The sequence below is a fragment of the Bos indicus genome, chromosome 13 (assembly GCF_029378745.1).
Source record: "Bos indicus isolate NIAB-ARS_2022 breed Sahiwal x Tharparkar chromosome 13, NIAB-ARS_B.indTharparkar_mat_pri_1.0, whole genome shotgun sequence".
NCBI classification, from domain to species: Eukaryota; Metazoa; Chordata; class Mammalia; order Artiodactyla; family Bovidae; genus Bos; species Bos indicus.
This window is the reverse complement of record NC_091772.1, coordinates 54,553,866-54,568,452: the sequence shown is the minus strand read 5'-3', so window position 1 is coordinate 54,568,452 and position 14,587 is coordinate 54,553,866. Positions and strand designations below refer to the sequence as shown.

The window sequence follows — 14,587 nt, the reverse complement described above, 5'->3', positions numbered from 1 at the left end:
CAATATAAAATAGTCCTATGCATTTGCTTTGATAGTTTGCTTTTTTTTCCCCCACTTAGCATGTCCCCAGTAGGGAAATGATGAACCACTTGCTCAATAAAAGATATCAGGACATCTGATTAATCATATAGAGAAAAAATTAAGAATACTTTCCCCCACACCAGCATAATAATTAGTTTCAGATCATTGAAATATAAAATTGTATAACCAATAAGTATACAGGATGATATCAATAAAATATATGAGACGATTCTAAGCATGACACCAACACAGACCATAATGTGCACAGACTTGCCCTGGCGAACTTGTTTAAAAGCAGATTCTAAAAAAAAAAAAAGGCCTGGGTAGGTCCCAGAATGCCCTGTTTCTAGGGAGCCCCCAGCTGATGTGTGTGCCTCTGATCAGTGGACCCCACTCTGAGTAGCAGAATCACAGAGTATGCGGAAATTTACAGTGTTTAAAAGAGAAAATAAAGATTATATTCAACTTGGCTTTTCATTTACCAGAAATAAAGATCACTGGCACCTACAGTGTTTTTTGTGTTTCTTGATTTGCATGGATTCCTTGCAAATAGCAGTTTCTGAGCCTTCTTTTATTTAGACATGAAACATGAGAATGATCTGGCTTTAGTGAAGCTTATTTTATAAATCAAATGTGAAGAAAATATCAAACATGCTTACTTCAGACTCTAAATGTGGCTCCCAACAGTTCTGGTCTAGCCCTCCAGGGCAGCCCTCCTTAGCTGAGGAGTCAGGCAGAGCCCAGGGAAGGTCAGGATGGGACAAAGCCCACCCCCAACACTTGGCTCCCTTGAGCCAAAAGTAGGCCCCTGTTCCAAACATGCCAAAAAAAAAAAAAAGTAAACAGCATCGTGGAGCAGTGCAAAAGGCTGCCTTTTGAGGCCAGGAGGGGCCACCCTGTGGCCAGGCTATGCTGTAGGGGAGACCTGCACGGCCAGCTGGGCCACGTTCCTAGCAGCCCCTCTCCTGTGTGTTCGTGATCGGGGGTCAGCAGAGACAGTTCTGCACGAGATCTGGAGGCCAGAAGAGGAGCTACAGCCTCACAGATTTTTCTACTCAGAGGTCACACCCTGGGGCCACACGTGTGGCGATCCCCCTCTTGGGGACAGCAGTTCCACCCGCTGTTCCACCTCCTAGGGGCCCACTCAGCCTCTGTCGAGCCCCATGTGCCTCTAAGCCTTACAATACAGTGCCCAGCTTCTCAGGCCAGACTATCAACGCTGGGGGTGCAAAAAAATGTAGGAGAGAAGCCGGTCCTTCCTCAGGGAACCTGACCTGTCCTCACCCCATTCTCCACACCTTCCCTCAGCCGGTCCTGTCTATCCAGCTCCCACAGCCAAGCTAAGCCTGCAGACCAAGCCCTGATATGTCACCCTGTCCCTGTCTCTCTGTCTTTCCCTCTCTCCCTCCCTGTCTCCCCCTGACCCAGATAACGAAGCGACAGTGAAACCCGCAGCTCCAAGTCTTCATGTTGTGTGCTGTGCATCTTGTTGCTGTGACTTGTGGGTTTCATTCACTCCTTAAGGAGTAAGATGAGTGGAGAAATCTTTGTTAGAGATGTGATTTTAATCAGCTGCTTAGGAGAATTTGCAGAGTCTGACAAGACTGAGCAACTAGCACAGCGCAGAGCCCTGAGTAATATTTGTTGTCACATGACCTGGGCCTGTGATGTGTGTTCCTTGAAGCAACTTGGGAGAAATTGATTAAATATTTTTGTGACCAATTACTAAATATTTGCAAAAATTAATTGTTAAGTATTTAATTTTGTGTTTTAAGTGTTTGATACTATCTTTAAATATTTCTAAAAATACTGTTTAATAGATTGATAGGAGTAAAAAATAGGACACAGAACAAAATACAAGTTTCCCTCTGCTTTCTCGAAGGTGCCTCGTCTGTTAAAGTATCAATAAATTACACACACAAGGAAAGACAAACCAAAGGAAAATTTAAAGCCCCTAACTTGGACTTCCAAGGAAATGAATGCGTCAGCCTGCCAGGTCAAGAGACCAACAGTTCAATGACAATGGGCAGGTGGCCCGCAGGAGTCAGACCACCAGAGGCAGGGAGAGGGCTGAGGCTATAGTTAAAAAGTAAAGTGAAGTCACTCAGTTGTGTCTGACTCTGTGACCCCATGGACTGTAGCCTACCAGGTTCCTCTGTCTATGGGATTTTCCAGGCAAGAGCACAGAAGTGGGTTGCCATTTCCTTCTCCAGGGGATCTTCCCAGCCCAGGGATCGAACCCAGGTCTCCTGCATTGCAGGCAGACGCTTTACGGTCTGAGCCACCAGGGAAGCCAAGAGGGAAGCCACCAGGGAGGCTATAGTTAAAAACTGCAAAATCACAACACATTAAAAGCAGCCCGAGGTGGACCTGCGCTGCAGAGAATTAGCGCTGAATGTCCAGGGCTCGGTGGAGAGATTTCAGGACTGGTCTGGGAAAAGTTCAACGGAGCAGGGTGTCAGAGCCGTGGCTATGCTGGGGTGTCCTGACCCGCTCAACCACGTGGTGAGGAGAAGGAAGCAGCAAAGGGACCCAAGCCTTCTCTCCCTCGCTCCCACCCCTTCCTCCTTCCCCACTCTGTGTTCTTTAAACAAAAGGAAAGTGTTCCTTTACTACTTACATGATGACAGATGTCTATGGGTAGCCAGTCCATCATCACAGATGAAAGGATGCACGTGGTCCAGGGGAGAGGTGTGACCTCGGCCGAGCTGCCTTTCAGGCTTGAGCTGCTTTCTTTTTGTTCCTGACGTGCAATGTGTGTGTGTGTGTGTGTGTGTGTGTGTGTGTGTGTGTGTCCATGTGCATGTGTGTACAGGCAGGAGCTGGGTCTCACCCAGCAGTTTCCAGCCCAGCACAGTCTCCCTGTGGGTCTGGGTGTCACTCACAGTCAAGGTCATGAGAGCAAACAGCCTCCATAGCTGCCATGGGACAGGACCCCTTGTCCCCCGAATGCCTCCACCCTGCTGCCATGCCCACCACCCTGCTCTTTCTGCCTCCTGTCCCCTCTGGCATGTCCTGAGCAGAGTCTTGCAGCTGATGGCCTTGGCCTGGGGCCAGTATCTCACTGGACGCATGTGGCTCCCCCTGGCAGTTGGGCCTCAATACACCCTTACGTTGGCTAAAGGGCACCTGGGTGGTTTTCTGCTTTGGGCGATCGTGAATATGTATCACCAGAAATATTCAAGTTCTCGCACCCTTGGGGTGACATTGCCCCCCTGGGAGCACATGCTTTGGGGTGAATGTAGAGGGGCATGGCTGGTTTGCATGGACTTCAGGGACAAGTCACTGATTGGAAACTGGCAGCTCTTCTCTGGGGGTGCTGCCTTCCCTCTACACTGTCCTGCGTCCTCGCCAGCACTTGCCACTATCAGCTTTCTGACTCACGCTGTGTAACTTTCCTGGGGCAGTGTCCATGGCAGCTGAATTCCTCTTCTTTTTACTGATACCCTGATTTCTCTGTTGCAGCCAGGGGTGGCTGTGTGCCCACCTGGCCAACGAGGTCAAACCAGACATTTTAAAGGGGCGACGCTGGCTTCCTCCTACAATAGTGAAGGGATGATGTGATGGTTCCAAAGGCAGCCTTCTTGCAAACCGGAGGACAAGAGTCATGAACAGTGGATGGCAGTGCAGGGGCCCCTCAGTGACATCATAAGTCAGTCCACTTGCTGGGGCTGCCTGTCCCCCACCTTCATGTGTTGCTCAAAGATGCAAAAATCTCTGTATCTCTTTGGTGATCCCTGCCTGAGCACCAGGAACACAGGTACAGGAAAAGGAGGCCAGAGGCACTGCAAGGAACTCGTGCCTCTGGACAGTGGCACCTGGGGAATCTTGGTTTCCCTGGGATACCTCTCATTGCCCCCATTCCATGAACATGTGGGACCCCACATATCTCCAGGGAGCATACATTCTCTGGGAAGGAGAAGCTTGAAATCTTTTGAACAATGTGAAAAATGAAAATGAGGCTTTTGATGAATACTTGATGTCTTTGGGAATCACCCAGGTTATAAGAAGTGAAAAAAGATACAAGAACGTATAGAATCCCAATTGTGTAAAAGAAAAATGGAGGGAAAAGGGATTAAGGGAAAAGGCACACAGCCGATGACCTGTTGGGTGGGAAGATGTGGGTGGTCTTGGTGGGTCTCCCCTTTCTTAAGTGTCTGACAAGAAGCAGGCTTCACAATCATTCGAAACCTGGAGCTCCAATCCTCATCTTGAGGGACCTGGGTTGCGGTTGGGGCTAGTATCCCGGTGCACCTGCTTCCCCCAGCCCTGCCCAGTGTCTGTCCTGCAGCACTTGGGCTTCTCTCTCTGGCAGGCATCACCAAGGTCAGGCTAGCACCATGGGTTCTCCACAGATGAGCCTCCTTCCTGGGCCATTGTGTGTCAGCGAGCCTGATGCGTTTCCAAGATGGCAGTGGTGGCAGTGGCCCCAGGCTGGGGTCCCTGCACTCACCCCTGGTTTCTCGTGTGTTCAGCTGGGTAACCGATGGTCAGTTACTGACTCTTCAGCCCACGGGGTGGAGTCTGTCCTGCCCCAGGGACGTTTTCTGGGTGTCTTGGCTCACGGCAGGATGATGGGTGCACAAGCTTTGTTAAGAAGCCAAATGCTGGTGCCAGGGTCACCAGGTTGGGGCTAGTCATGCAGCTGAAGTTCAAGGGCAAGACCCACAGCTTCATCGTCTCCTCCCAGGCTGTTCTCATGACCTGAAAGCACCACATGCCCCCACCTCCCACTCTACCACCCCCGGCTATTTACTCCACCCTGCATGGTGCCTGGCCCACCTGCTCTGCCTCACCACATGCTCCCTACCAACCTGCCGGCCAGCCCGATGCACCTTTAAGCCCTGAGTCAGCAACTGGGACTCTGGGTGCCTGCCAATCCTGCAAGGGATCTGCGTAGACTGCCTATCCCCAGACCTCACGTCCCTGTCATCCCTGATCGTGCTTCTCTGTCTTTCCCTTTGTGGCCTCGGACTTCCTGCTGGATGTGGGGACCCACACTGGAACTGTCCCTAAAGGGGGTGCATTTGGGAGGGGTCTTCAGGCCAAGAGCACCCCCTGCCCACAACACGCTGACCCGCAGGAAGTAGGGAGCCAAGATGTCCTGTCCAGACCCGACTTTCCAATGCGATGCCACACAAGACAGAAAAACTTTCTGTAGATGTTTATTCTACTTCATGTAACAAAGCTATGAAGTTCCATGTTTAAATGTACAGTGATATAATACTTTGCAATATAAAATACAATTTACAGAAATTTCTATCAAGTAAACCTAAAGAAACACACTTGATTTTTTACATTTGGTTGTATTTAAATTAGAAAATTTTTGTTTTACATGTAAAAAAAAAAAACCTTCACATCACATTAGATGTTGGAACTCGTCACCACTTTAATGTAACTTAACCTACTGATAGGGTCTGTAACACCCACAAATCACCCAAACTGCTAAGTTCTCAATGTTCTCGCAGCTTAAACGTTTGTGCTAGAAAGGGAAGAATCTGTAGTGATGTACAATGGAATAGACTCCAAAGAACAAAGGAAATTCTCTAACTTTACATTTGCAAAATTAAGTTTATGAAAATATAAAAAAAAATATCAAATTATATTTATACAGTCAAATAAATTAGCAAGTTTTCCTCTACTTTCCACTTCAGAAATACTTGGAAACACACGACGGGAAGCAGCTTCCTGTGCTTCACGGTGAAAAGCATTCTAATTTGCAGTTTTTGAGCTAATAGCGCTATTTTCACCTCAGGCTTTATACAAATATTGTTCCATTTCAACGACAAATGCTGAGACTTATCACCTGACAAGGACAGCAGTGTGGAGCTAGTGCACTTTTCCTGGGACATAAGAAAGAACTGCTCAGGTGGTAAAGTCCAACCAAAAAACTGTTCCTGATTATTCAAGTCAAAGAACGGCCCTCCCACCCCACCCCACCTTTTAAATTACACTTAATTGATTTATTTCCTTTCTTTAGACTGGTAAAATTTAAATCTTTTAAACTAAATATTATTTAAAATTCAACAGTTTCTATTCAGATGTTGCTTTTAATCATTTTTTTGGGGAAAGAAAAACTGTAAGGCAATACATAAAAACTGAGCAAAACTAAGAAATGTTTTGTTTCCTGGTTGAAATTTGTAATTCAAATTTCTTTGTGACGAGAGAAAGATGCATCTGTTAAATTTGGCATTTCTCAACCATCCAGAGGTTAGCTGACAGCCATGCACAGAAACCCATGGCCACCAGGTCCGAACCCTGTGAACCAGACTCTGGAAACAGCCACACCTCTGGAAACAGACACACAGGTGAGATGTCAGGAAAGGTATGGCTTTAACAGCCACTAAACTCCCTCACAACTTACAACAGTCAAGTTACTAGAAAAGATAACTTTATAATCTGAAAAAGCAATATGCTTTTGTAGGTACGTTCCCATTTCAGTATATTTAAATGGAAATGTTAAGAGTTCTTAGTTTTTTGTTTCTAAAAAAGCATAGGAATTGTAAAGGTGTGAAATTTTTTAAGAAACCATTATACACAAAATTACAGTAACTTTTCAAGTCCATAAGGTTCTATTTGCGCATGAGCCCCCAGTTCTTTCCAACTTGCGGCTGCTGCAGGGCCCTAGGTCTGGGCAGTCGGAGCGGCAGCCCGAGGGGTCTCGGTCTTGGGGTCCCGGGGCCGCTCCGGGCTCCGGCTGCGGTCCCTGCGGCGCTCCCGCTCTCGGGCCTTGTCTCGGTCTCGGTCCCTGCTGCGGGACCTCTCCCGGTCGCGCCTGCGGTCGCGGTCCCTGTTGCGGCTCCGCTCTCGGCCCCGGTCCCACTCACGCCCCTTGTCCCTGCTCCCGTTCCGCTCGCGGCTCCTGTCCCAGTCACGGCCAGCGTCCTTGTCACGGTGGCGGTCCCAGTCTCGGCCACGGTCCCAGTCCCGCTCGCGGCTCCAGGTCCGGCCGCGCTCCCGCTCCCAGGGCTTCCCACGCTCCCTCTCCCGCCGCCGGTCATCGAGGGCCCGGCCTGAGCGGCTGTCAGGTGGTGGGGCCTCAGGGTCCTCTGGGGCCTTGTCGCGGGGCCGCCCCTCAAAGGCCGGGCCTCTGTACTCGTGGCCCCGGCCCCCCTCGCGGAAGTCGGCCTCTGGGCCCTGGGCCGGTGCGGCAGACGGTGCAGGAGGGTGGCTGGGCAGCTCCAGCAGTGGCCTGGGCGCTGGCTTGGGGCCGGGGGGAGCTGGACCCTGGAAGTGGAAGCGGGGAGGCACCGGTTCACTCTTCTCCGGGAATGGGGCACCCCCCCGAGGTCCCCCAAAGGGCAGGGGTGCAGGTGCCCTCTGGCCGGAGAACCGGGGCGGTGAGTGGACCCGCTGCTCTTCAAACTGCTGAGGCTGCATGCCCCTGGGTCCAGGCACGAAGCCAGGCGCTTGGCCTCTGGGGCCTTCAAACTGCCCAGGGTGTGGCCCCCTTGGGCCCACGAAGTGGCCGGGTGGGGGTCCTCGCTGACCTCCGAACTGAGAGGGAGGAGGGCCGCCTCGGGGTCCCTTAAACTGCGACAGCAGAGGCCTCCTCTGACCTCCAAACTGGAACGGTGTGGCACCCCGGCCTCCTGGGAATGGGGCCTGCTCAGGTCCCTCGCACTGGGCAGGGCCACCTGAGGCCTCGCCATACAGGGCATCCGGGTATTCTCTCTTCTCCCCGTGTGCATCCTTACGCTCTTCCAACAGAGGCGGCCCTGCTCCCCTGGGTCCTCCTAGGTGGGACGGGGAGGGGCCCCTGCCATCCCCATAGGGAGGTGGCCCATGTGGCCCTGAGAACAGGGAAGGGATGGGTCCCTTCGGAGGCCCGAATCTGGCCGGTGGAGGGCCTCCTCTTGGCCCATCGTTATTAGTGTTCTCTTCTGAGAATGGAGGGACTGGCCCCCGAGGAGCCGGGAAACTGGGGCCGTGAAGGCCCGACATCCCGAAAGCACGCGGTGTAGGCTCCCTCTGGCCCTGAAACTGGGGTGGAGGTCCCCCTTTCTGTGCCAAGGCGGGGAACACACCAGCCCCCTCGCCTGGCCTGGGCTGGGGCTCTCTGTCTCCTTCAGTGTCAGTGGCCAGGGCGTCACTTTTCTCGGCAAACTGAGCATTTCTCGGGTCATCGTACTGGGAGGAGCCCATCGGGTTCTCCTGAGGTGCATACATGGGCCCTGAGAAACCAGGAGGGGGGAAGGCCTGGCCCTCACTCTGCGGAGGGTAGAGAGGCTGGAAGGAGGCGCCCGGTGGTGTGGGCAGTAGTACCTTCCGGGCAGGTCTGGCCACAGCATCCAGGCCGGCCATGCTCTCTGGCCCGAGGGTTTCTGAGGGCTCACGAGGGGGACCATCCTGTTTGGCCGGCAGTGGGGCCTCCTCACCCGGAGTCCATGGTGGAGGGGCCGACTCAGGTTCCTCCTGGGCCGGCAGCAGCCCTGGACCGGCGGAGACCCCTCCGGGTGCTTCTCTGGCCGGCGGGGCCCTCAGGGCAGCCTCGCTCTCATTGTTCTCCACGGCCAACCGCCGGGCCTGCCTGGGGTCCCGGCTCAGCCGTGCCTCGGCATTTGGGCCGGGGGCCTGGTTGGTGGCGGGGGCCGGAGCCGGCTTGACTGCAGCCTGCGGTTCCTGCGGGAACAGCTCGGCCTTGGGCAGTGTGGCCTTTGGAGGCGGTGACATGAGTGCGTCTGACACGGAGAAGTGGGCCATGGAGGCCCCAACGGCGGCCCGCTGCTGCCTGAGCGCCTCTTCCTGCTCCTCCACCTGTCGCTTCTGCTCCTCGATCTGCTTGTTGAGCTCTTCAATCATCTTCTGCTGCTCCACCAAGGAGGGGGCAGAGAGGCCAGGCCCGCCACGTGTGTCGACACACATTCTGTTGGGCAGGTCATCGATGGTCACTTTGGCTTCCTCTAAGATCGTCTCATCCTCGGGGTCGTAGGCTACCTCCTCCCGCTCAGCTGCCTCGGGGGCCTCTTCCGCGTCCTGGTGCCTGGTCCGGTCACTGGGCGGAGTGTCCAGGGCTCTCTCAGGACCGTACTCTTCCTCGGGGTCATACGGCCTATCGTCCTCCTCCTCCTCCAGGGCTCTGTCTTTGGAGATCTGACCGAACTGCTGGACGATGGGATCCAGCAGGGGTGCTGCCGTCAGCCCCCCATCGGTCTTGGCTTTGGAGTCCTGGTGGGGGGCTGGGGCCGACTCCACAGGCTCTTTGGAGAGGGGGTCAAAGGACTTCTTCTTCCCAAAGAGAGTCTGCAGGATGTGTTCCAGGGGCGAGGCGGTCTTTGAAGTAGAAGAGACAGAGGAAGCAGCCGCTGGAGCTGCTGCCGCCGTCCCGGATGGTGCTGTGGCTCCTGGTTTGAGTGTTGACAGTATTTTCAACATGGAAGACGAGCCTGGCGCCCCAGGTGCTTCTGGAGGAGGGGGTGGGGGTGGGGGAGAGCCTGGGGGCGTGGTGCTGACAGCAGCGTCCCCTGGGCAGAGCTGGTATTTGGTGGGCCTCTTCTCCGGCGGCAGGGCAGCAGGCACTTTGGGATGCACAGGCTCCACCTCGTCCTGTGTCAGCAGGCGAGCCCGCTTCTCCTCTGTCTTGTCTAGCTCGCCAGCGCCTGAGGGCCGTTTTGTTTTCTGACAGATCACTAACCCGAGGATTATGTTTGGACGCGGTGACTCGAGACCTAAAAAACAAGAGTTGTGAGAATGTGAGAATCAAAATCAGCCTTTGTCCTTGAGAGGTAAGCTTTATTATGGGCAAGGAGGGGGAGGAGATTCTGTGGCAAGATAAAATCAAGTGTTGGGAGAGTTACTGCGACAGATGCATACTGCACCAGGACCGCACTGCACACTTGCCTGGCCTGACGCCCCACAACCCACGAACTGGGGGCCTGATTTACAGACACGTTCATCCCAGTGGCTGGAATCCTACAGGTTTCCAATTACACGCAATGCTGAGACAGAAGCACCCGCCCCAGACCGTTAACATACTGGGCATGAAGCCTGTGTGGACCACAATGTTTTCTAACATTGAGCTCTGTTCTTTTATTTGTCTCTAACTACAAATCAGGAGGGTAGCACCCTCTTTCGACTCTAACTTATGAGCTGCAATATATAATTTATTTTATACTAATGTTAAAGATTCAATTAGGGACCGATTCTACAACTCAATTACAATGATCAATACAGCACACAGCATTCCATTAAGTTCACCACTCACTTGTGTCAACAATTATAATTAACAGGAAAAATGATGCTGACTGAAAGGGCTAAAATAAACGTTCTTTCAGGTTTAGAAAGAAACTCAATGACCAGTAACTTATCAAGAGCTACCTAATGCTCAGGTCTTTGTCAACAGAGGACATGGGCCGTAAAGTGCACAGGTGTTCAGGACAGGGGCGGTGATGGACAGGCTACATGGAAAACATGCTGAGAATTTCAGAAAAAGCATAATTCTTAAAAATTACTATTTCTTCAGTAAGGCTGAATTGTAGTACTCTATATCAGAAATGCTACTGTTTCAGTAATGCCCCCCACCCCAACACTCATAATAAATCCAGAATACTGACAGGGGAACAGAAAAACCCAAGTCACAAATCAGTGATTTAGGAAGAAATGATAAACACAGGAGAAAAATTGTTTCCACAGCAGAAGATAGTTAAAATTAATCAAATTGTATAATTTCAATTTATGGATAAATCACCACTATTTATAGATATTCACATATTTCCTATTTATTCACTAAGAAAATTCGGACTGCTTTTCCTGTTCTGTGATCTTAAGTTGCTCACAAATCAGTTGTCTCTGGACATCATCACGTGGCTCCAAGCATTTCTGTCGCCCTTCCTAAATGCCAGCAGAGAGGTGCTGACGAGGAGAGCCAGGCCCACCAGAGTGAGCTGGGCCAGGCCAGCATCCACATGGGTAACCTCCACACGAAGCACCTCCAGCCCCTCCCCACATGGCTTCTGGGCCTCCTGTTCACAGAATGATGTTCATTGGCTGAGGGCCCATGAAGAACCCCACTAGTGAGAGGAGTGGCTTCCAGAATGTCCTCTGTCTGACCTGACACAGCTGTGGAGGGAGGAGCTGGACACAGGGGTCACGGGGACATGGGCACAGGAGGGCCAGGCCCACTGCACTGAGCATCGCATCCAAATAGCTCTGCTCAGATGTCAAAGGTAACCCATCAAGTTCACTTTCTAATCAAAATGAATTACTTTAACTTGGTATGCCTCTCACTCTAACAGCCTTCTACTGAGTATTCATAGCTCACAAAAACCCAGACTGGGGTAGTCAGTTGCTCAGCTGGCTCTCAAGGCCCTTCTGGGCTGACTGTCGCCGACAGTCCCAGAGCTGGCAGAACGGGTCCCCATGCTGAGCACAAGCTGGAGCCTCGGCGGCCCTGTGAGCAGCAGATTGATGTGCTTGGCGATGGCAGGCAGGGCGAGCAGGAGCCCTGGCCAGGGCCATCCTTTCAGGGCAGGACCCATGACGGTTCTCACCGCAGACAGGCTGTGCCACCTCTGAAGAGCTAGACCTCTGAAGGGCCAACACTAGGGCCTGCCTGGGGTGTGAACCAAGCTCGGGCCAGAGTGGCCGTGTGTGGACCGTAGTCACCACGTTAGCTCCGGGGTCAGCATGCTGTCCTCAGCCAGCACTGCTCCCACCATGGCTCTCACCAGCTCCAGATGCTTCCTAACCAACAAAGTGTACCTCAGACTCGGCAAGACACTTCAGACTCTGCCTTTGTGGTCACGGCCATCACACATAAGGTTATGATGGAACTGCTTCACATTTACATTTGTTCTGAAAACACTAAGCTCCCTGGCATCCCCTGAGCAGGTCTGTGATTAAACGCTTTCCGCTCTCAGCTACCCGATCTGCACACGCCTCATCAAGCTCCGGAGTTGGAGGAGTGTTAGTTTTGAACTTCCCTACCAATCTTCTCCAGGATCTTACATCTAAACTGGGTCGTCTCACAATGCACGCCCCTATCGGGAAGCAGTCAGATCTCATCCGACTCACACGATCAGCTTATGGAGCATGAAGACATGAAATGTCACCAGCACCTCGGAAAGGACTTGCTCATGGGAGACCTACATTACATGGGGCCTTGGCAGTGACCCTCATGGAGACGAGGGCATGTCCACTGCACCCGTTCTGCACTCTCACACGTGGGTGTCTGGCAAGGCCGCCACTGGGGAGTTGGTGAGACAGTTGTCCCCAAAGACGTCCACTGGGGCCAATGTGGCCATGACCACTGCTGAGTGTGAGCCCTGGAGGAGAGGCACCCTGAGAAGAGTGTGCAGAGACAGGGTCTCCAGAGAGGGCATGGGGCACCCCTGGCCCCAGCAGCAGTGACCAGCCAGGGTGCTGATGTACCCACCTCCCTTTGAGGGTGGTTGTGAAGCTTATGAGAAAGTAGATGAGAAGTAGGTGTGGGGGACACTGAACTACTGATTCCAGACAAGGGGTGTTGACCAGACTGAGCACCAGGATGTTGGTACCCCGACTCGACTCTCCAAACTGTGAGAGCAAACGGTCCACAATGTTCCAAGGGGGTGAAACAAGTCTTTCAGCTGCACGTAGCCCCAGGTTCACACTGGGAGGGCCAGTCCCAGACTGCCCATACAGACAGAAGTGGACTCACTGAAAACGTGTGTGATTATTTCCTGAGCCAAGGTCCAAACAGGGGCCTATGTCTGGGTGTGTCAGCAACAGGGTGGCCAGGGAAGTGATGAGAAGCAGCAACCCCCTCCCCGGGGTGGGGGGTGCCCCCAGATACCTCAGATGTGGCACTTGGAGGGTGAGGTTTAGCTTTAATCAATAAAGCAGCAGACAGCAGCCTCCTTAACCACATCATCATGATGCTCCCACCCCTAAGTCTACCTGGCATGCTCCACTATTCATTATTTAAAGTGAAAACCTTCTTATGGCCTGGGTCTGACAAGACAAAATGTTCACACCTGCAGGAACAGAAATTGTGTTGGTGTTAACAGCTACCGCCCTTAGTGTTTGGGTGGAGAAGCCCTGCCTGACCCCGCACGCTCACTCCGCAGCAGACCTCCCATGCTGGGTCCCTAAGACCTGTGGTCCCAGTGAGCAGAGTGCTGTCCGTCCGCGACCAGGAGCCCGTGCAGTGCCACCCGCACAGCCAGAAGCTCGCGGAGTCGGCGTAGGCAAAGCAGGCAGATAGTCCTCAGTCACGGTGCACCTAGACAGGGACCAAGGCCTAGCAGACGGTTCAAACTCAGACAAACAATGACCAGTTTCCATGAAATATTTTTTATTGGTTTCAAAGGAGAGAGAAACACATTCCTCATGGCATGATTGTGACTCTGATAACGGTATCTCCGCACGGTTTCGGAAGCGCACAACTAGGCGTGCACGCACACACACAAGCAGACACTCAAGACATGCTTACCTGACAACACTGTAAGTCGTGGGCACTTTCAGCTAACTCAGGAGACAATTAGGAGTGAAGACAGAAAACACCACGGATTGACCCCATCTGCTAAGAAAGCGGCCTTCTCCTTGCCACACCTTAGAAGGTATGACCCTGTCCTCTGCTCAGTGTGGCTGGGGAGCCCTGGCTGAGACCCCGCGTCCCAGCAGTGGAGCCTTGTCCCAACATGAGGGGCAGCAAGCTGGGCCATGAGTACTGTCGGCTGGGTCAGAGGGACGCAGGCCTCCCAGGTGTCCCCCGAAATAACACACGGGGCGGCGTGTGACATGACGACGGCCTGGCCTCTCTGAGACAAGTCTGAGAGCACACAGGACAGAAGGTCCTGGAGGTGGAGCAGGCTCAGGGTGTGCTTGGACGCCGTGCAGGTGGCTGGTCTGTGGGCTCTGCGTGGAGACCCCTCCAGGTCCACCATCCCCACAGTGCAGGGTGGAGAGGACGCTGAGAGCAGGCAGAAGGTGCAGGCCTCCCCAGTTCTGCACACGGGTTCAAAGCCTTGTCTCCACCTGCTTCTTGGGTGTGAGCCACACAGTGAAAACCCACTGGCTCCTAAGTTCAGTGGTGAGGGTCACCGGTAACTTTTTCCAGAGACCAAGTCATGCTGAGTGGGTCACTCTCCACCTACAGCTCCGGCAGCCGGCCTGCAGGCTGCTCAAAGCTCTGTGCCCCAGTGAGGCCTCAGGACGGAGGCAGGGCCGGGGCAGACCCTGGCTCCACACTCCCCAGTCTGGTGACCTCAGGCAACAACACCCCCAGGTAGTGCAGGTGCTCAGCTGGGCTGGCTGCTTTGAGGGACATGACGCCCCTCAGGCTAGGCCTGTGCCATCAACATGGTGCAGAGACAGCAGAGCACCCTACCCACCTGGCAGACACTGCACACGCCACGAGCCTGGGACCGGCCTGCGAGCACTTGCACCACATCATGATTTAAGTGTGTGAAGTGGCTCAGGGAGGAGTGTGGCCGACGTGCAAGTGGACAGAAGACACACAGATACCATTGTCAGATGAACATCCCAGGAGAATTAAAAACACATATACCAAGTTAAACAAGCTCAGACTTAGAAGCCCTTCAATCAAAAAGTCTTGAAACGTCTTCTCTCTACTGTGGGTGAAAAT

At 53.0% G+C, this 14,587-nt stretch overlaps 1 protein-coding gene across 9 annotated transcripts in view; it reads right to left on the bottom strand.

Moving 5' to 3' along the window:
* Positions 1 to 5,170: 5,170 nt before the first annotated feature.
* Positions 5,171 to 14,587, bottom strand: part of DIDO1 (death inducer-obliterator 1) — a 50,889-nt gene continuing 41,472 nt past the window's right edge. For all 9 annotated transcript variants that reach the window (XM_070801313.1, XM_070801315.1, XM_019972066.2 and 6 more), the window contains one exon: positions 5,171 to 9,689. In XM_070801313.1, the coding sequence (XP_070657414.1) occupies positions 6,646 to 9,689 (3,044 nt within the window). In that variant the 3' untranslated portion in view covers positions 5,171 to 6,645. The remainder of the gene's footprint in view (positions 9,690 to 14,587) is intronic.